At 40.8% G+C, this 22,057-nt stretch overlaps 2 protein-coding genes and 1 long non-coding RNA gene across 4 annotated transcripts in view; 1 reads left to right on the forward strand and 2 right to left on the reverse strand.

The window, feature by feature from the left end:
• The first annotated feature begins 49 nt into the window (after window positions 1–49).
• LOC118977624 (uncharacterized) lies at window positions 50–11,543 on the forward strand. Its single transcript, XR_005064570.1, has 3 exons — window positions 50–379; window positions 10,176–10,245; window positions 10,973–11,543. It is a non-coding gene; the product is annotated as an uncharacterized LOC118977624 (long non-coding RNA).
• On the reverse strand, window positions 4,993–7,783 carry TMCO2 (transmembrane and coiled-coil domains 2). Its single transcript, XM_037032574.1, has 2 exons — window positions 7,369–7,783; window positions 4,993–5,381 (listed from the first exon to the last, which is right to left on the reverse strand). Exons 1-2 carry the CDS (start codon window positions 7,603–7,605, stop codon window positions 5,064–5,066), a joined length of 555 nt encoding a protein of 184 aa, XP_036888469.1. The 5' UTR covers window positions 7,606–7,783; the 3' UTR covers window positions 4,993–5,063.
• A 1,916-nt stretch (window positions 11,544–13,459) lies between the features above and the next one.
• Window positions 13,460–22,057, reverse strand: part of RLF (RLF zinc finger) — an 85,784-nt gene continuing 77,186 nt past the window's right edge. For both annotated transcript variants that reach the window (XM_037032569.1, XM_037032570.1), the window contains one exon: window positions 13,460–18,578. In XM_037032569.1, the coding sequence (XP_036888464.1) occupies window positions 13,923–18,578 (4,656 nt within the window). In that variant the 3' untranslated portion in view covers window positions 13,460–13,922. The remainder of the gene's footprint in view (window positions 18,579–22,057) is intronic.

A 22,057-nucleotide genomic window follows, 5' to 3' on the forward strand; every position in this document is an offset into this window, starting at 1 on the left:
TCCAGAGGCCGCGCTCCGCTTCCGCCAACCCCAGCTCCGCCCCGGACTGATCAAGCGAAGCTGCGTTACACCAACACTCTATCCTTTCCTTGGCACGCCGAGTTCCTGCCGAGGGTTCCGGCTTACGTCGCGAGCCCCGCAGCGCGCCAGAGCTCTCCACTCTCTAGCTTCCGGAGCCGCAACTGTATCCCTTCGCTTCGGGGCTTGCCTGGTTCGACCGCCGCCTGAGCCGTATTTTCCCGGCCAGGGTAGTGGGACTGAGCGGGAACTAACGCGGAATGGACTGCTACTTGAGTCCTGAAATAGCTGGGAAGAACAAGAGGAGCCGACGTCCCAGGCTCTAGAGACCATTCCTCTAACTAATGCTATTCGGACTGTGGTATGTTCACCCTGGAATACTTTAAGATAAAAGGTATAGTGAACAGCGACACTAGGTATTAAAGGTGCCCTATTTTGGCCTGTATCAGGGTGTTCTGAATTCCGACATGTTCGAGAACGGTCGGTAGTGATGAGATTTTCAGTAAACATCTCGCCTCGCCACCCCAAGTGAGTCAAAGGTGGCGTTTTGCCTAAGAGAGTGCCCTGGAGCAAAGCAAGGATAGTGTAGATTAGAAATACCTGAACTGAAAGGGCCTTAACCTGATCTAGGGACAAACTCCTATCAAAGCACAATGCCATATCTCTGTCTTAGAATTCAGAAGTGAAATGTAGTCACAGGAACTGTTAACACATTTGTTTGACTTGAAAAGTGAAATTTTTTCTGACCCAAGATATGTCTGACTTGGTTAATTGGAAAGACAAAGTGGCGTTGCTAATTTGCAAATTATTTACTATGAATCGAGCTAAATCTGCTGCTGCAACTAAAATATATTTAAATTACAGTTAAATTGTAGTGCTAAAGATGTGTTGAGATTAACAGTATCTTGAATTTCCCAACTCTCCTATATGCTTCAAAATGAGAGTAATCATATATTTAAAAGTCACTTGAGAAAGTGATGGATTCTGTTGACAGGGTAACAAATTATTTTGCAAGTCAAGTAGTTTCCAGTTCTTTGCTTTCAACAGAATTGGTGGTGGACCCAATTGAACTGTCAGCTAATGAAAGGACATTATTTGATGTTTGGCATATAACTCAGAAGGAAAACAAAGAATTGATTGACACTCCTATAAGAAAACTAGCTTTCCTGGCTTTTTGTGTGAGTGGTATTTCCCAGCACCATATAGACACGTGAGTTAACTGGTGAGGAAGCCTGTCCACCTCACTGAGAGATGCATTTCCTGTAGATTTTTACATTTGATGTTTATGTATTAAAATTTATGATATTTTGTGCAGATTTTTAGTCATTGTAATGGTAATTATAATGATTAGTCAATTCAAAGAATTCTAATAGACTCATACTATTTCAGGAAAAATTTTTAAATTCTACTTTAATATGTACATACTTTTATTTCAAACATGATTAAAGGTTTTTCTAACAAAAAGTTACATTTGGATACCATTTAATGGGGAAGTGGAATATAAATGTAAATTAGAGATGAGAGAAGAAAATATACAATGAACAAATGTTAAAGAGCTTATTTGTGTAATTTTAAGTGGATGATAGTGGTTATTCAAATGTTATGTAGATTCTGGGGGATGCATTATAAAAAGTAACTTTACAGTCATCTTAAATTGTCATTATTATAATTTACCAAAATTTGCATCCACTGCAACTATTTAAGTTAATGATGAAAACTTTAGCTATCAACTTCAAACATGAGGGGATAAACCCTTTTTCAATAATCTCTCTCCCTTGGGCTGTCATCACTATGCCCTCTTCAGTCCCCCTGTCTTTATCTGTCTAAGTCCACCCAGCCTGGTGCACTTGCTGCAAAGCCTCACAGAAGCTCCTGTCACCCAAATTTTGTGGCTAAGAGCACACGGCTTTAGTTGGCTGCTTGAGTGCCAGTCACAACTGTACCACACACTAGCAAGTTGCTTAACCTCTCTGTGCATCAGTTCCCCATTAGTAAAAAGAGAAAATAGTATCTGCTGCCTCATATCATGAGGATCAAATGAGAAAAGTCATGTAAATCTCTTAGCAATGTATCTGCTAAGATACACTGATTAGCTGATAGCTCCCCAAACTCGTGAGAATTATATCATAGTGTTGATCTGGAACCATGTATCTGAAGAGATTGAGGAACAAGAAGCTGGTATGAAGTTTTGAAAAGTCACGACTATAATTCATTCATTCGACAGATATTGAGTGTATGCTAAGTACCAGACACTGTTCTAGGTGCTCGGGATATAGCAGTGAACCTTTCCTCTCCTGAAGCTTAAGTACTTAGTGGGCTGGGATGGATGGCGGTTGATAGATAAGCAAATATGTAAAAGAAAAAGTGGAGGAGGTGGTAAGTACTCTGGCAGAAAAGCAGGGAAAGAGGAAAACAGCGTGTTGGCATGAGGGGCACTATTTTACGGAAGATGGTCAAGAAAAACCTGTCAGAATAGTTGACAGTTGAGCACAGACCCAATGAAAGTGAGAGAGGCTGCCAGAGAGTATCTGGGGAAAGTGTGCCTTGCACAATGAATAGCAAGTGCAAAGGCCCGGAGGTGGGGCAATGCTTCTTTGCATACTTGAGGACTTGTGAGAGCATATGGAGAGTAAGCAGGAGGGGGAGTGCAGATCATGCCATCATACGCAGTCTTTTATTGAAGAACTTGACTTTTACTCAGAGTGAAAGAATAAGCGGTTGGAAGATTTTGAGCAGAGTAGTAACATGATCTCTTTGACTATTGTGTAGAGAATGAGGGACACAGATGGAAACAGGGAGTCCAGTTAGGAGGCCATTTCAAGAACCAGGTGAGAGAGAGTAGTGGCTTGGGCTAGGCTGATAACAGTAGAGGGAGAAGTGAATTATGGAAAGGGAATAAATTACTTGTTCCCCTTTGCAGAAAGATAGTGTTAATAGAGGGGCTGGTCTGTCTGGAGTCTGAAATAGGAGCCTCAAAACAGGGATTGTCAGGGTTTTGCCAAAAGAGAGAAACTGAATTTTGAGAACACAGAGTCTCCTCCCTCGAGCAGTGGACACTGGTATAGGGTAGCTCATCTACCCCATCTAACCCGAATGATAAAATAGCTGTCAAGCCCTTTCCCTATTTCGCCTTGATGCTTTGGCAAGCATCCAAGGTGCCATAATTGGTGCCCTGGACATTAGTGCTCTGCTGTCAAGCAAACAGTGCCCTCTGTGGGAATGAGTACTTGGTATTAGTCCCTTATGGTTGTGGTGTGAATCACACATCTCTTCTTGGGAGCTGAGATCCAGAAACAAGGTGACCCCATCATTAGTTTCTACCACACTTTGCATTTAGCTCGATCTGTGTCTTCCATACAGACTACCACATCTGTGTTACTCCCCTGTTTAAAAGTGTCCATCGCCAACAATATGAGAGGACCTTTAAATGCTTTCCATTACCTGATACCAGTCTATTCTTCTAGGCCTTTCTTCAAACACTTTCCTTTGATATGCCCCCAGAGTGATAACCAAGTCAAAATGACGGGAACAATGCAGAAAGACGCTGAAATTTAGATAGCCTCCCCCAGAATTGAGACGTGGACTTTAAAAGATGGCATGGCACTTTAGCGGCAGCAACGTGGTTAACAAACGTCTCACCTACATTGTCAGATAATGCACATTGTTGATAACCCCCATCTGTTCCATTTGCCCCATCATGAATTAAAAGCTGATTTGAAGATGAGGTTAGTGTGTCATGCCCTGAAGCAAAAATTCTTCATTGTAGCTCTGGAAATACCCAGTTCTTCAGCCACCACGCAACTCTCCTTGTTCCCCAGGCAAGCCACCCTCTTTTATGGCTCCATGATGATTCCAGCAGCGGGAGTACCTTCCTGCTCGGTACCTTCCTGTGTAGCCGTTTATGGGATGAATCGATGGCTCTTTAAAGCCTTTCCTAGGCCCACCCTGTGTGCGCTGACCTGTTGACCTGTTTGTGCTCTGAGTACAATGAAGTCTCATTTTACACAAGGGTTGCATTTTAACACCAGTGCCCTGGACAAAAATGATCCAAATGACCCTCGGAAATCTCTAAGAAGATGCCACGTGGAAAGCCGCTGTCCTGTCTCCTGTGGACTAGCTTAGCCACTTTTAGCCCAGCACAGCAATAAATCGCTGTTTGTACACCACGTGAACCATTTCATTTAGATGTCAAATACTAGTGTTTCAGTGAATATTATCACATTTATTATGGCAAGAATGCTCATACTCTGAGGCTTGTGGAATAGGAGACTCACTGAGAGGACCATCTGCTATCTGTTCCCCAATGGGCCATCTTTCTGGTCAGAGTGTACACTCAAATTGCGTGTGATGGCAGGTAGGTGCCTCCCTGTTAAGTTGGATTCACATATGAATTCCCCTAAATTCAAGATGTTGAAACCCCACTGTATTATAATTCCTTGTTCTGAAATTACCTGTTCAACCAGCCAGACTGAGTGCACCTGAAGCACTCAGGACAGATTCCCGAGGACAATCCTAATGCTTAGCACAGAGGAAATTTCAGTAACAGTTAAACAGGCTCTCTTTTGTCCACTCCCACCCTTGCCCACTTCTGAGTAATTAATGCAGTGAGACTCCTGCATTAGTTACCAAATAGTTACCTTTAGGCCCAAGACCAGCACCAGGGTCAGCCAACCTTTACAGGACAATCCACAGCATCGCCCCTCAAGAGCACTTTCTTGCTGTTTTGATTATATCCAATCCAACCTCTTCAGCATGGAGCTCAAGGCCATATCCCTGACCCCTCTCCCTTCCCATCCCAGTATTTGTTTTTCTGACCTATATGACCGCTTACGGTCTCCAGCCTGCAGAGCGGGCTCCACAATCTCAGGGGCATTTTTAACCACCACCATACCCAGTATTACCCAACCACACACAGGAAGTTGGGCTCTACTGAATAGAGAGCCAGTCCTTGCAGGGTGATTTCAATATGTTCCCTGTCTTTATTGATACGCCACTGTACACATCATAAGGGAGACAGCGCTTTTCTGGAAAAAGATCGGAGTCCATCACATTTCAGAGGTGGAAGTAAACCCTGATGTGGACAAGGGACTCTGGCAGTCGGAGCAGCTGCAGTAGGGCTCGGAGGAGCAATCCCTCTTCGTGGCAGGTTTTTGGGAAATGATCATCCCCTCCAGGTTCTTCACTTTGTTTTCCACCACCTGAAGTTTTTTCAGAATTTTCTCTTGCAGACCCAAGGACAGGAAGAAATTGTTATTGTCTTGAACTGGAAGACCATTCCCTTCTGGGTTGACCAGCAAAGCCTGAAAAAAATCTGAGCCCTTCTTGTAAAGTTTGTAGAGTGTGATTACAAACAACAACATTTTCTAAAATAAAACAACAGAAGTTTAACGTTACTTGTTTATTCATGTGAAAAGCCAGTTTGCTATAGATGCAAAACAAGACAAAAACCAAATGGGAAAAGTAAGCCCACATCCCTTTGCCAAGCCTTGTTTAACAAAACATCTGCACCGTATTTCATCTTTTGATCTTCACCACAAAATGGAGTGGTGAGCAGGTCGGGGATTATTATTTGCATTTACTTAATACAGACTGTAATAATAGATACCCTTTGCTGAGAGTTTGCTGCATGCAGGTCTCTTTGCTAGGAGTTTCCTTGCCTGTGCACGACCTATTTGTGTAGGAAAAAACGACTGAATAGCCATTGAGTTACCTTCCAGTTTGGACCCTGTCATTGTCCAAGGTCAGACACTTGGAAATGGTAGAGCCAGTACTGGAGACCAGAAATTCTGATTTCTACATATGTTCTTTCAAGACACAGTGGTCTGAAGAACTGTATTTATTGGTCATGGCAAAAAAAAAAAACCCCAAACAAACCTTTTTTTAATGTACCAGGACAGATTCTTGCCAGAATAAGAAAAATAATACTAGCACTGCGTATTGAGCGCTTATGTGCTAAGGTTTAAATACATAGTATCTCCTTTAATCCTCACAACCCTGAGGGAGGCACTGTTAGCACACCCCTCCTACAGACAAGGAAACCAGGTTTGAGGTTAACTGATTGCTCTTGGTCACATGAGTGGTAGAACCAAGATTTAAGGCCAAGCAGTTGACTCCAGAGCACATACTATTTACTGCTCTGTTATTCTGCTGCTTTGTCTTGGTTGAGGTTTCTGGAGAGCTGTGAATTCGTTTTTCTGATTGAGCTAAACATTAACCATACGAGAGCAGAGCCCAGAATTACAGATGGGAGTTATTATTTTGCCTTATATTTTTCTATTAATTAAAATTTGTGTCTGTGCATATTTACAGACACATATCCAGGCTGGGGATTTAGGCCTGTTAGAGTATGTTAAATGGGATTTTGGAAAAGAATTGAATTTGCAATCCTAAAAGCTGGGTTCAAGTCTCAGCTTTTCCAGTCTCTGTCAACATGGAAATCTTGTCAAGTTTCCTTGCCTACAAAGTGGAGATGCCCTGCCCTGCCCTGCCTACCATGCAGGGTTTTGAGAAATTGAGAGCATGTGACCATGGTTCCTCAACAGAAATGACATATGGATATAAATGAATGCTATAGAACAATTCTGTAATAGCTTCTCTTAGCATTTTCCAAGTAAACCAGTCATTCTTTTAAGAAAGCCTTTTTTAAAACCCTACTTCCTTTCATTTTCACTGAAGCTCAGTTCACCTCAGTTTTTCTGTCATATGAAAATAACTTCTATCCATTTCATGGAATTGTTGGGGTTCTCAAAGCATTTTGACTATATTGTAAGTATAGCTATTCTTATTGGTGATTAAACAGAAGTATGTAAAATCCTAAATGTTTCTCATAATATCAGCCACTTACACTCCTATTACCAAAAAGAGCCATGTATAGTTACAGAACCCTGGCTTGTTAAAACAAGTGGAAAACACCATGAGGACTACACGAGTCCACGTGCCTCCTCATCAGTTACAGACATAGGAAGAACCCGAGACCCCAGTTATACTCATGCTTCCTATTCTACTCAAGGTAGAATAGGGAGCGTGTCTGACGCATCAAATGGTGTCTGACGCATAGGAGACACTCAGCAGTGGTCAAATAAATTTGGGGTTAAGGCTGCCTTCTCAGGTTGTGAACTTGTTTGTTATAACAAAAGCCGAAGGCCATTGTGAGAAAGAGCATTCTTCAATGCTCGAAATCTCACTGGGGGGAAGTTTTACAGGATAATTTAGTTTCAGCCAAGTTTGGAGACAAAGGTTCACCCTTGCTCATCTGCATGGCCTTAAACCTGGGTGGCAGCAATATGGGAGAGAAGTGATCGAGTTCCATTAGATAACTATTTAAAGTTCCCTGTAACAAAAGAGTATAACCTGGAATGACTGAATACTTCGTTTCCATAAGGCATACAGTCCTGTTCCCAACAAAATAAGAAAGAAAATCCCCAGGATAACTTGCACAGCCGGAGCAAAATAATCTAGTAGCCCCAAATTTGTTTGCTGAGGCACACCAGTCTCTCCCAGAAAAGTTGCTTGTAGCCAGTTCCATATTGAGCTCAGAGAGACATAATCTATTTTGTCCCAGATAGATGAAGGTGGAAGTGTTGACATTTTAATAAGATAGCTGCTCCAGGAGCTACATGGGCAGAGGCTTCAGGGCCCTCGATGGGAGTCAGGGGAAGTGACCTGCGAGGCCAGGTGTTCTAGAGCCACTGTGAGCCGTGCTTTGTGACATCACTCTTCCAAAGGTCAGCTGGCTTCCCACTCGCCCAGTGCGCCTTCACTCAAAATCAGCCAAGTACTGGCCCGGGATTTCAGTTCTCACGTCGCTTTCTCTGATCTTTGGCAGTTCCCAGCTCCAGCACAGCACTGTCCAACAGAACTTTCTGTAAAGAAGAAAATCTATGTTCTGTCCACGATGGTAGCTACCAGTTCCTTGACATGTGTAGTGTAGCAGAGGAACTACATTTTACATTTTATTTAATTTTAAATAAATAGCCACATGTGACTGGTGGTGACCCTACTTGGACAGTATGTGGATCATTTCCAATAATCTGTGGAATGAACAGTGGTGTTTTCATATGACAAATGAGAAAACTGATGCTATGTGGAGCTTCGCGGAGACAGGATTTAGAGAGGGCTTTCCTAAAGATTGAGAAGTTTATGCGGTAAATGCGGAGAGAGGTGGTTCCTGGATCGCTTTGTAGCATTCCCCTTTTGCATATGTCACCATTGTTTAGATCTATTGTTTAGAAATCGTGATCTTTGGGAAGGCCTTTAACATGTGACCCTCATCTTTTTACAGAGGGGTATTCCACCTCCTCAATTTATATTAGGAACAAATGGTATAATACTGTAAACATGTTGTAAAGAGTAGCAGAGGACACTGTAAACTACCCGACATGCTATCAAATCACTTATTTACTGACTAGTACCTACCTTCTCAGCAGGGTGATATGAAAATATAAAATGTCTGATCTCTTCCAAAAGAGCTTACGCTGCTGAAAAGATAGCACAACGAGACTCCGCAAGACAGTCTGCACTACGAGGAGGGGAGCAGGTACTAAGGAAAGAAAGGGTCAGTTATGACAAATCATTTGTAGAAAATACTGTTTGATGCTACTAAAAATGAGCAGTTTGCTCATTCTGTTTGACTGAAAGAACAGGAATAGCACTGCCTGATGGAGAATACCTCGTTTTGTTCTTTCAGCGAAGGGAGGTACGGTGAGTTACTTGAGGTGTCAGAGACATGTCCAGAAAACGGGAGTCTAGAAAGCTGTTGGAAATACATAGTACTTAGGTCAGGGAGAAGTGACTTAGGAGTGACTGCTATGGGTGTTAAGTTAAACCCATAGTCTGCTAGTGACTAACAAGTAGCCAGAATCCAAAATTTTTAGTAAGGACTAAGTTACTCAGGTAAGACTTGGGATTTGACTAGAACAGGGATCAGAAACCATTAGAGTGGTAACCAGAAACGTGTGGGAGAAAGGGCTGTGACTGCTGAATTTACCTAACACTCCTCACACTCGTTCAGACCCCCGTTACAGAGCACTTTATACTCTATTTTCAAAGCACTTAACACGACTATAGTGATTTGTGTGGTTTTGGGATTGTATCAGTCTTCCTAGTCTGTTATAAACTCAGAGGACAGGGACCATACCCATTTTATTGACTACTGTATCCCTAGTGCTTGGTGTGTAGCGCACATGAAACTATTTTTAAGTAAACATGACACCCCCTAGGAAAATTCGAGCCTGATTTGTTCAGTCGTCAAGCGCCTATCCCCTTATTTGGTACTCGTTTGTGTAGAGGCTTTATACAGTGGCAGTGACGAGGACGAGCCTTTGACAGCATAGCAGGTCTGGGTTCAAATTTGACTCTGCTGTTCGCTACCCTTGTTACCTTGGGCAAGTCCCCTTAACCTGTGGCTCAATTCTTCACTTGTAGAGTGGGAGTTATTCTTACTTTGTAGAGCTGTAATGAAAAGTTGATACTTTGTGTAAAAGTACCAGGCTACATAGATAGATAATGGCAACTATTGATATTATTTATAGTGACATTTCTGACCAAATACAAGGGACTGTAAATCTCAATAATATAAAGGTGCCTCAGAGAATCTAGGCCAAAAAAACTATCTGATTCTCCACTTGGAGACCTAAAAACCGCCAGTGACCAAGGATTTGCCACTACGGAAGACATTGCGGCCCACCTTCAGATAGTGTCAGCCAGCCACCCGGCCAGCCAGCCAGCACTCAGTCACGGCCACTCGGTAGCCCGCAGCACCGTGCCCTAGCAGGACTTTTTGACGTATGCAACATTTACTTCCAAGCCTTCATTTACTTTGTTTGCCTTTCAAACAAAATGAAAAATCTAGAACATGGTTACAAGGCACCAAAGTACTTGGTTCCTTGCTACCTACCCAACCCTCTTTCTTCCCCTTTTCCACGGTGTCTTTCCACTAGACTTGTCAAAGTCACCACCACGCTGTTGCACCATGAAGTCTTCGAATATAATGGAATTACCCTCTCTGGCTAACCCCTGTCCATTCTTTGAATTTCAGTTTGAACATCACTTCCTCAGGGAAGCTTTTCCTCTTTCTGGTTCCCATCACAGTCAGAGCTTCTACTGCAGCACTTTTATTTAACTATTTTTAGTATTTCATTTAATGTCTTCCTTACTAGACTCTAATCTCCTTGATGCAGAAAATTTCCATGTCATATTCAACACTCGTAGCCCTAGTAGCCAGCCATGGTATGTGCTTGGTAAATACTTGGCTATAGCTTTTCCGTCTTCTCTTTTCTAGGCTAAATAAACCAAACCCGGGCTAAGTCTGTCCTGGTTACCTTCCTCAAAGTGGCTCAGACCTCCCGGTGCAGTCTGTCACCATCTGTGTCTGCCCACGTGGGCCCCTCTTTCTAGTCTCAGCTTTACATAATGGGAGGCTTTGCCCCGAATCTGAGTATAAAACCAGAAGGCATCCTTCTACTGTGGGAGTGGGGAGGAGAGGAAATTGAGCAACTTTCCTGGCTTTCAGAAGATTCTTTAATAAGAGACACTGACGTTTCCCAAGTTACATGTTCACAGAAAGAATTTGCACCCATTTTCCATCTCTTTCCTCATGTGAGGAAATGTCACTACTGGGATAGGGCTGGACTTGGGTCTGCAAGACCTGGCTTTTACCTACACCTCAAACTTTATTTCCCACTCTTCACGTTCACACACAATGCACTCAGTTTAATTACAGAACTGTGGTATTTTCGGTACTTTAAATGCCACCTGCAACTTTCCCTCTTTCTTCCTGCACATTAAGTTCCCCTCCCTGATATTCTTCCTGTTAGAAGAGATTGGAAAATGTCAGTGAAGGGTAACAGGACCAACTTCATGGAGTTATAAAAAGTCAAGATAATTTTATGTAAAGTGCAAAAAGCAAAGTGTAATTGTCCTGAATTCTCACCAAACATACCACTTTGTATTCTAGGCCACTGCTTCTGGAACTTTTCTGTGCGTGTGAATTAAAATGCAGACTTGGGTCCAGGAGGTCTGGACAGTCTGCGCGTCTAACAGGCTCGTAGGTCCACGCTGCTGCTCTGTGATTAACAATGTGTAAGTCACCCCAGCCCTCACATTCAAGTTCCAACGGGGGCAAATGACTTAACAAATTCTCTTTGGTCATTTTATATCCCAGAGTATCTGGAACTATCTTTAAGTATCTGTGTACTTAAACATGTGGTTACTGACTGCCCCTGTCTTCCAATGACTACGTCCTTGGTAGTACAGCTAGGAAATAGGCCACCTGGGACTGAGAGGATAGGATGAGAATGAAATCCCTAGAAAGGCTCATCAGAAACTTTTCTTCTCCATTGTTTTCTACTCTCTTCTTTTACATATGTGCTCATGAACACGGGGAGACACGGAAGCAAGAGAATGGTCGGTAAAAAGAATGAATGAAAATGCCTGGCACTATGTCTGCCATCATTTTACGAGGCACTCTTATATTGAAAAGAGCTTTCAAACAAAGTATTTTTCAGTCTGTTGTGAAACCCAGAGACATCAAGTAACAGTATCTAAAAGCTACATATGACACTTTGACTTTCCATATTATATAGTCACACGTACAGCTTCTACCATAAAACACTGTCTTCAATGAAGATCAAATGAAGCAAACCCAACTGGAATAAATTATTTTGGGACATTTGATCCAAAGTACTTGAAGCAAACTCGGTTGGATTCAGTCTTAAGCAAATGAGCAGCTTTCCCTCCTGTGACAATTTTCTTAATGAGGCCACCAGTTGCTTCTCCTGCTTAGATCACAGAAAGGGACCTTTCAAGACTATCACCCGTATCTCCTCACTTTGTGAGGAAAACGAAGCCCACAGAAAAAAATTCACTGAAGATCTCAGAGAGCCAGCAGTGATCTTGGCCTCTAAAATGTCCCTAAGATGTCCCACTGTTTCTGCCACTTTGTCTTTCAAATTTTAAGATTTTTATTTACCGTATTTTTAGACTGTAAGATGCACCCCGCAAATTTGGGGGGAAGGGGTGTGTCTTATGGTCTGAATGTAGCTTACCTGGCTCACTGTGCGTGGGGTGGACATGGTGGCCTGTTATTTATGTTATTATTTTACCATATTTTTTACTTCAAAAATTTTTTTCTTTTCCTCTAAAACGTAGGTGAACCTTATGGTCCAGTGCGTCTTACAGTCTGAAAAAATCCATGTATTTAGAGAGAAAGGAAGGAGGGAAACATCAATGTGTGGTTGCCTCTCGTGTGCCCTCTACTGGGGACTTGGCCCACAACCTAGGCATGTGCCCTGACTGGGAATCAAATGGGGCAACCGTTTGGTTCGAAGGCCCCTGCTCAATCCACTGAGCTAGACCAGCCAGGGCTCTTTCAACACATTGTTATTAGACAGTCCTGTGACTACTGTGATCTGAGTGAAGTGACAGTTTGGGTGCTTTAGACTTAGGGTGAGAAAGTGGCAGAATGAAATTCCCAAACTGCTGATAAAACAAGGCAACAAAGTTTAAGGGTCAGAGAAAAGATCTTAAAATCCTAACCACAGGCATAATAAAGGGATGTTAGAAGTGTCTGAGTCATTTCATTCTAGTTAATGAAAGTGACTGAAAACTTAGGAAGAGAATAACTTTATTCTACTTATAGGAATACACTGTTTTCCTTGTCATTAGACATAGAGGTCCCACAGTACACTGAAACTCAACACATCCAATGACCAAACTGTTTTTCATCCTCTTCACCAAAACCCATTTTTTCCTTTTTTTATTCCCACCCAATTGGCTCCATCATTTTACATCTTCCTGAAAATGTTTTCTTCACCTCCAAGGCCCAAGAATATGCTCTAAATTCATAAATTTCATTTACTCTTCCTTCTGCTTTAAATGTCCACACAGACTCTCACCGAGTTTGCCTCAATTACCTCAGCAGTCTTATTATCTATTCCATTTCAGCCCCTCAAACCACATGTCTGAAGTGATCTCTATTTTGTTTAAAATCCCTCAAAGGCTCTCTGCTCCCTATGGTCTCAGGGCCAAAATCCTGTGTTCATGGTTGGGCTCCTGCCCGTCTGTACAATAATCTCATCCACACCAGTGCTTCCTGCTTTTCCTACAGGCCTGTCAAATTATCTGTAGTTCCCTGGACACATGACTTCACACCTTTGAGTCTGCTATGCCCGTCACATTCTGCTTGGCATACCATCTCCTTTCTACCTAGATAATTCTGTTGTGGGAGCTATCTTAATTCCTGTTGCTTATTACTCAATGTGAACATTTTCTTTCCACAAAAATTTCAAGACAGTAGTCATTCAAAAAGAAGCTTCCTCTGAACGGGCTTATTAATAGGCAACAAAAAACTACTAGTGTAAAATAGAAATGCACATTCTAGAAAATATGAGTGTACTTCCAGCTTATGTGTGACGTGAAAATTCTTTGAGTAAACAAGAAATGGGTGAAAAATTGTAATTTATTGAAACTCAACTCAAAAAATATAAGATGCTGTAGTGTACAATATATTACACAAAGCACCCTTGGGTGCACATTCAAGTCAAGTAAGAACTCCATATCCCCTTCCCCAGCCCTCCCACCCTGGGATCATAGTATTTGTTCCATATACAATCATGCACACTTAATTTGAAAAAGGAAGCCCCAATATATTTTGATGTATTAATTAGCACCAAACAAGAGTACAGTTCCATTTCTTATTTTTAATAAACAAAAACCCAATCAATAAACCAACTGGAGAGCTAATGGACTCAGCCAATAGTGCTGACATAGATATTATACATTCATGTAAATACACAGCCTATTCTACCTTAAACAATGGTATGGCTGGTTCTCAGCCTTTGTTCGAGTTGGCAATTGTCCCATGTTGCAGTGTTGGAGCTAGTCTGTTTCAAAATAAAAATTGCTGTTTAGGAACTTCCTACACAAAGCTCATCTGTTTTTTTTGCTGGAAACAAGTCTAAAATTGGTGTGGAAAACTTAGATCTTTCAAGGACAACCACTGGCCGAAGATAATGAAGCTGTTTTAAGGCAAGCTCTCCACAGTCTGTTAATGCTTTGTCCAATACGACTCTCAGGTTTTCCAAGGAAGGAACTGTCGTTGTCGTCTCAGCTACTATTAAAGGTGGGATTGCAGTCAGGTCCTCGTGAATTGCAGAGTCACTGGAAGAATGAGGTATGTCAACTTCAGGGTCCTTGTCATTCACCATGTTATTTGCCATAACAGTCCCTGTCAAGTCATTACTGGATTGTGAAGAAGTACTTAATGTTAAGTGCTCTGAAGGCTCCCAATCATCAAAATCGTCTTCCTTCTCTTCACTTTCCTGAATAAATTTCAGAAATGAAGATTCAAATCCCATAGGTTTGTAAGTCTTCAAATCAAATGACCTGGGCTGTGGGTGCTTCCTAAAATTCTCTTTTGGGGCATGGGTTGAATTCTTTACAGTGTTTTCTTGCCCTGAACTTTGCTGCCCATTTTCTGAGTCTTTGATCCTTGGTAAAGGCAGCTGGAAACTTGTGAAGTAAGTCCCGTTTTCAGTCCCATCAGGATCAGGTATGGAATTTTCTATTTTACAAGGAGGAGGCTGAACTATATTACACTGTTCCAAAGAAGTGGTTTCTGAACTATGGCTGCATTTCAAAGTTCCTCTGTAAAGCAGACTATCTGCTTCAAATACTTGGCTGCTTTCAGTACATCCTTTCTGACCTCCATCCCTTTCACCTGGATGAAGGCATTCGGTGTTTTGGACAGGTATGCTATTTTCACCTAGGGAATGGCTGTGCTTCGTGTGCTCTGATTCACAGCTTCCATCTTCTTCTTTCTTTATGTAGGGCTCTATTTCAGAAGGCGGCTCCTCCTTAATTTTGGTACCGTACTTAACACAAATGACAAGATTTTCCATCTGCTGCTCTAAATAGGCACTACTCATCTGATGGGTACGTTTGTAATGCCTCACTATACTGCTCTCCAACTTCACCACGGATAAGCATCCTTGAACCATGCAGGGGTACTGTGTATGCTCAGAATGCTCCACGCACATATGAAGGGCTTCAGCTCTTGTTTTAAAAGTAATTGGAGCTTTCTTTTCTTTCATAAAGCCACATTTTTTAGCCTTAGCATTAAATGACCTCCTGGTAGTCTGATGTTCATGCCCCTGAGTGAGAGCTGTTTGACACACCTTTTCACTCCTTAGTAGCCTTTCATTTGCCACTTTCTGGCTTCTGAACAGATCGTCATAATAGTCCTTATGCCGGTAATAGACATGTTGAGAATAATTACTGCGATGGGTGAAAATCTGGCCACAACCATTAAGATCACAATGAATTTCATAATCTGAATGTATTTCTCCTTCAATATTATGCTGTTCCATCAAGTGGTGCTTCAACTTGCTGAATGTATAAAACACAGCAGGGCACTGAGGCTGGTTACAGGAAAACCTTGCTGCAGATTCAGCTTCAGAAAGCACTTTAGGCTCTTCAATATGGTCTAGGTTATGAGAGTCACTACAGTGCTTAGCAAGAGCTTTGGAACACAGGAAACGTTTGTTACATTCTTTATATTTGCAAGCAAATATCTTTTTACATTTGACAAGTTCCCTTTTGGTTCTTGCTTTGTCTTTCTCTAAACACAACTGTTCTTTGTTGTACTGATGTACAGTTCTGTAATGGCGAATCAAGCCTTTTAGATTGGTGAATGAAGAGTTGCAAGTTTTATGGATACAATGGAATGGTTTGTGGTATTTATTCAAAATATAGCAGAGATTTCCTTTAGCAACAGTCCTCCTGCTACCTCTCCCCTCTCTTCCTTCTTGTTCTTCTCTATGGCTACCTATTGGCGATGAAATATCAGATGTTTTACTTTCTGTTTCTTCACAAGATGACTCTAAATCTGTTTCTGAACTGCATTCATCCTTTTTAGAATGACAATGTGGCTTCTCAGAGTTACTGTTGGGATCACCTCCAAGTTCAGCAGAACAATCATCTTTCAACCTATCGACTGAGCATGGGCCTTCATGATCACATTTTTCATTATCTAATAGTTTGTGAGTTACTCTGTCAGTGCCTATTTGATGTTTATTTTTATAATGGATCCTAAGGTGTGTTTTTCTTGTAAATGACCTTTGGCAAATATGACACTGGAATGGGGAATACCGATGTTGAAACATGGTTAACTGGAGGACTTTTTCTTTTGAATAATTATGCTTTTTAAGATAATGCATTAACAAAGCCTCTCTGGTCACAAATTCATATTTGCATCCTTGAAGCTCACAGAAAAAAGGCTTAGCTGCCAACTGTGCAAGGTACTGACTTGGCATATTTTCATCTTGATTCTGAAAATTAAGGTCTGTGATATTGGGTGAAACTGATTGAAGAGACTTAGCACCACTGGATGGGTACCCCTGCAATGACCCTGAGAAAGATCCATGTGTCATTGAGTTTTTCAAGCTTAAATGTTTCAAGCGCAACAGAAGTTCCAACATGGTATCCTCTGTACATGGCCTTTTAGAAGCACAAATGGAGGATTCAGAAGAATAACCTTGATGTTCTCGTTTACATTTAGTATGAATATTGTGATCTACACCTCCATCTGGGGAGTCACTGTTTGTATCTGAGCTGGGTTTAGTTTCTGCATCAAACTTTACAGTTGTTTGACTGTGTTCATTACCCAAGCAGGGGAAGAGATCTTTTGTTTTTATTTTTGGGGGTTTAAAATGATATGGATGAACCTTTCGTAGATGCTTCTGCATCCCTTTTGCATTTTTGTATGTAGAACCACAGCCATCAAAACCACAGGTAAACTTAGTCCCATCAAAACAAATTGCCACACTGGAGCATTTCTCTTTCAAGCTGGAGGACACAAAGACTTTCTCATGAGATAACAATATATCCTGCATGGTTTCAGGGTGATCGAGTGTGTCAATTAACTCTTCATTCACAGAAGCGGAAGAGCTGTGACTTAACTGGTCACTGGAATTACTATCACTGTTTTCTTTCAGATTTTCTGCAGGTTCTATTTGAGAACTAGCTGATCCTGCACAGAAAAGAAGATCCTCAGGTAAATGTGATTTATCAGTTTGGTCAAGTAGATGGGGCTGATCAATACACTCTTGTTTTTCACCTGCTGCAGGCTCCTCAAGTTTTACTGATTTCTTCACTTCTCCATTTGAACTTTCAACATTATGCATTAAGAGGTGATTCTGGTATTCAATTTTGGAATAATAGAACTTTTTACAGCCAACAAAATTACATGTGTAAGATGCATCCCTAAAATGTTGTGCTTCGTGGTGGTAAAGCTGTCCCAAGTCACTGAAAACAATATTACAGCCATTTAATTCACATTTATAACGCAGATCATCATGTTTCTGTTTATGGTTAAGTAGTTCATTCACTGATCCAAACCTAGCATAGCAATCTATAGATACACACATATAAGGCTGAGGACCACAGTGCACTTGTTCATGCTCCCGCAGGTGAAACGCAGACATGAAATGTCGTCGACAGTAAGTACACTTCTCTCTCCTATTTTTCATATCCAAGTAGTGCTTGGCATTTTCATCATTATTTTGGTGTTCAGCTTTAAGATGTACACTTAAGTATTTAAACTGCTTAAACACACGGGAACAGTCTGTGCCGGGACATGGGTACAAATCTCTGTCTTGCAGGTGACAATCTTCTAATTTGCTGAATGTGACATATTCATGAGACTCTCCTTTGGTTTGTTCATTCAATGACTGATTTTGCTCCAGGGCTGCAGAGGGACTCTTGGGACAAATTCCCTTTTGAGAGCCTTTCAACAGTAATTTCTTTCTAGAGGGGTCTCTTCTGCTTGGTGGCATTTTAACATGTTCCATCACATGAGGGACAAATATTTCTTTTCTCTTGAACTTTTTAATACAAACTGGACAAGTGTAAATTCCATCTTCCATGTGCATCTTAGAATGATGAAGAATCCTGGCCTCTATACATTCCCGCTTACATAACAAACAGAAAAATTTATACTGAAGCCACCTCTGGTATCTTTCAGAAGAACCAATGGGCTTTTTATCTCTTTTCTCCTTGTGCTGATCTGTCAGATCTCTTCTTCTATATTGTTTATCTTCTTTACCTTCCTCAGAGTCACTGAGAAATGATTCTAAAACATCTGTGTCATTTATAGACATTTCATAGCCACTCAGATCATCATCAGAATCTGAGGCCTCCTGTCCTAGGAGTTGGTGGCAGTGTCGTTTTAAAGTTTTCCAATCCCAAAACTCAGGATCAAAAGGCCAGTGGGCTTTTAAAGCTAATAAGAGCTCACATCGAAGAGAATTTGGAACCGGTGCATTTTCTTCATCAAATTTTTGATCTGGTTGCAAATATAGTTCTTCCAACATATTAAACCCATCCAAACTGGGTTCAATTAAGAATTCTGTGAGTTGACAGGCTCGTCTAACTTCTAAATCTTCTGGTAAAAGACAAGCAATTGTTTTACAAACTGATGCCTTCATTTCTTCATCCTCACTTGATCTGAGTTGAAGAGCTCTGACACACAGTAAAATGGAAACTCCAAGACCAGCATCTTGTGCCTGCAGGGAAGAAAAGTTATTGTTTTTATTACAGAAAATAACAGAGTCCCTAACCCTCAAGTAATTTACCTGTGTATCAAACCCTGAAGTAATTGACCTAACCCTCAAGTAATTTACCTGTGTCAGAACATATAAACAATAAAGGCAAAGGAATTCAGGATAAATAAGGTCACCAAATGATAAAAAAAGATTTTATCTTAAGTTGGGTATCAAGAATAGAATTTAGTAAAAGACAGAAAACTGTACTTGAACAACAATTAAAATTTTAAAAAAGAACAGAGTTTAAATGTGTGCAAGAGGAAAAATGTATAAACGAGTTTAATATAGAATTCAAAGTAAGAAATTCATGTGTTATGAACACTTCAAAGTTTTCAAAACCTCAAGGCTAAAATAAATGATTCTCCTCATCTCTTCCTAAAAGAATCAATACTTAAATGTTATAGGTATACTGAATCTCAAGCTTCCCAGGGAAAAACAACAGAAATCAGAAAGTTTCTCTGTGGCAGCAGGTTCTCAGAAAACAAGTAAAAAATTAGTGCATACAAGATGATGACTTTTTTATAGGAGAGGCTGAAATGGAATTGGTATATAATATGAGCAAAGAAAATCAGGATTATATAGCAGAATAGCTTAAAATGCATTATTTAAGAGCACAGCATTTTAAGTCAGACTTTGTCCTTAAACCCTAGCTTCACTACAGTGACAAGTTCTTAATTCCTCTATGTCTCAGTTTCCTCATCTGTACAATGGTAATTGCAATGGTAGTATTAGATTTCCCTATAACACTGTTATAAAAATGAAGATAATAGAAAATGATTACTTCAATGTTGGCACATAGTAAATATTTAACAGAATACCATGTAAAACAACTGAGGATAAATTCCACTGTTTAAATCAGTAATCAATTTGCTAAACAAATTATTTCATGTTGGGCACCATTCAAAGTTCTGGAAACACAAAGAAATAATTGCCATTAATTTAGAGAACCCTTACTACATACATCCTAGGCACTATTCTAAGTAAATCCTTTGCATACATTGTCCTCATTTTGTACATAAGAAACCAGGGCTCAGGTCAGTTGCCCAATGTAACCATCTGGTGAGCAGAGGAGCAAAGATTTAAACTTTAAAGCAATCTTTTTCCAGAGTATGAGCTCTTAACTACTTTACAGCCAATACTGACTCCAAAGCTTAACTGACTTGGCTATATCCCATGTGCCTTTAATACAATACACTAAGTCACTCTTTGTTCTCTCACCTTCCTGGTTTTAAAGCCACCAATTTATGCATGCCCACCAATTTGTTAAAAATTCAGCTCCACATTCCATATCCTACTAAGTTACTCACTACTCTTTAAACAAGTAAATGCTTGGCCTATCTGTTCAGAATATATAATGGTATTTCTAGTTGTTTTTTTTAAAGTGTTCTTACTGATTTCACAAATTTTACCATTTCAACCACATTAGGCTGCTTAAGAAAAAATGGACATTCTGCCCTGGCTGGTGTAGCTCAGTGGATTGAGTGCAGACTGTGAACCAAAGAGTTGCCAGTTCGATTCCCAGTCAGGGCATATGCCTGTGTTGCCCTGGTCCCCAGTATAGGGTGCATGAGTGGCAACCACACATTGATATTTCTCTCCCTCTCTCTCCTGTTCTTCCCCTCTCTAAAAATGAATAAATAAAACCTTAAAAAAGGAAAAAAAAACAGACATTCTGTTTATTTCAGAGTCTTCCAAAACAAATTAAGTCTTCCAAAACAATAATAACTATTGAGAACCTATGAATTATTTTAAAATTTACCCAGCTTTTTCCAAGTCCTCTGTGCTAGGACTTACAAGTGATAACCTTGTACCACATTATGCAATTTGTCAAGATCAATCTAGTCCTGACTCTGCTGTGAACTAGGTGTATGATTCTGACAAATCATACACCTACTAAAGATAAGGGATTAAACTACATAAGGACATGTTTTGCAAAAACAATAGTACCATATGTTTCACCAAAAGGGCCCCATGACCAAATAAACTGGATTCAAGATGGTCCCTCTTCTTATACCTTCCAATTCAAAATATAGCTGCATCTACATTCATTCTGTCGTACTATTTTGAAAGTCTTCAGAGACACCCTGGATTCTCTAAAGTATTCCCTCCACTTATGACTTTCTCAGGTCACAGAATTCAAGTTTAACACGTCTTAATAAGCACCTTTAAGTGAATGTCTGGTTAAGCTATTTAGAGAAAATTGAACCCTGAAAAACAAAGAGACACTATTACAAAGCACTCTCTCCATTATACACTGTTGCTTTCTGTAACAGACCTAACACGCACACAAGCTTTTCAGCATCATTAACCGTTTCCATGCCTAGGGCTATGAGACCCATTGCTGGATATCTCCCAGTATCCTTTCCTCTATTCTACAAAAGCAGAACACCTGATTTTTATTTGGCTACAAAGTCGCCCAGAAAATGAATATATATGCTAGCCTCCCCTGCAGCTAGATGTGGCCGTGGGTGTGTGTATTGGAGGGAGTGCAGAAAGGTGTGTCAGAGTATGTTTTTGCCCATCTCCCTTCTTGCTATCTGGAATGGAGACATTACAGCTGCGTTTGGAATAGTTTTTGGAATATGAGATGGAACCTATGTGTTGACAAAGACAAAATGAATCTGGAAGCAACTAAAGCAACCCTGGCCGGTCTACCTGGATTATCTACCTAAACGAGAGAGAAACTTCTATCTTCTTTAAGCCACTACTATTATAGGATTCCTACCATTCACGGTAGAACTACAACAAAATTGACTTAGATTAGATCACCGCTCTCTTTTAAAGAGCTAGAGGCACCCTGGCCGAGTGGCTCAGTTCATTGGAGAGGTGTCCTGTACACCAAAAGGTTGCAGATGCGATTCCTGGTCAGGACACATACCTAGGTTGCAGGTTTGATCCCTTGTCAGGGTGCATATGGGAGGCAACTGATGGATGTTTCTCTCTCCCCCTCTACCTTCCTCTCTCTAAAATCAATACACATATCCTTGGGTGAGGATTAAAAAAATAAAAAGCTAGAGGTAGGTCTCTTCATTTGAAAGAAATTCTATACTCACTGCCTCCCTTCCACCTACCTGTCCATGCTTCCTACCTTTTAGGCTAAATATCATAAATAGGAGTAGAGTGGAAAGTACTTAGACAAGGATTAAGGAGAAATGGGTTCTGGTTACACAGATGTACATCAAATTCCTTGGTCTTAGAAACCCACTCTCCTCATCTTCTAGCAGATTTCCCAGGTTCTGTAGTTCCTTGTGGTAAGTACAATTCTAAGATGGCCCTCAATGGCCTTCATTTTGTATAATCTCATTCCCTGGAGTGTAAGTGGAACCGGTAAATGTGACATTTCACTCCTGTGATTCCATTAGGGTACATGGCAACAGGGGCTTTACAGATGTAAGAAAGAATCCAATTCAGTTGATCTTAAAAGAGGTGGAATATCTAAC

The sequence above is a fragment of the Sturnira hondurensis genome, unplaced genomic scaffold (assembly GCF_014824575.4).
Source record: "Sturnira hondurensis isolate 20B ecotype Veracruz unplaced genomic scaffold, ASM1482457v3 Scaffold0021490, whole genome shotgun sequence".
Taxonomy (NCBI): domain Eukaryota; kingdom Metazoa; phylum Chordata; class Mammalia; order Chiroptera; family Phyllostomidae; genus Sturnira; species Sturnira hondurensis.

Excerpts from the sequence above, each read along its gene's own strand:
- TMCO2 (XM_037032574.1), bottom strand. The coding sequence starts at position 7,605 with ATGTCAACACTTCCACCTTCATCTATCTGGGACAAAATAGATTATGTC. Across the intron at positions 5,382-7,368 it reads GAAGTATTCAGTCATTCCAG|AAAATGTTGTTGTTTGTAAT; the intron begins GTTATACTCTTT and ends GTTTTATTTTAG.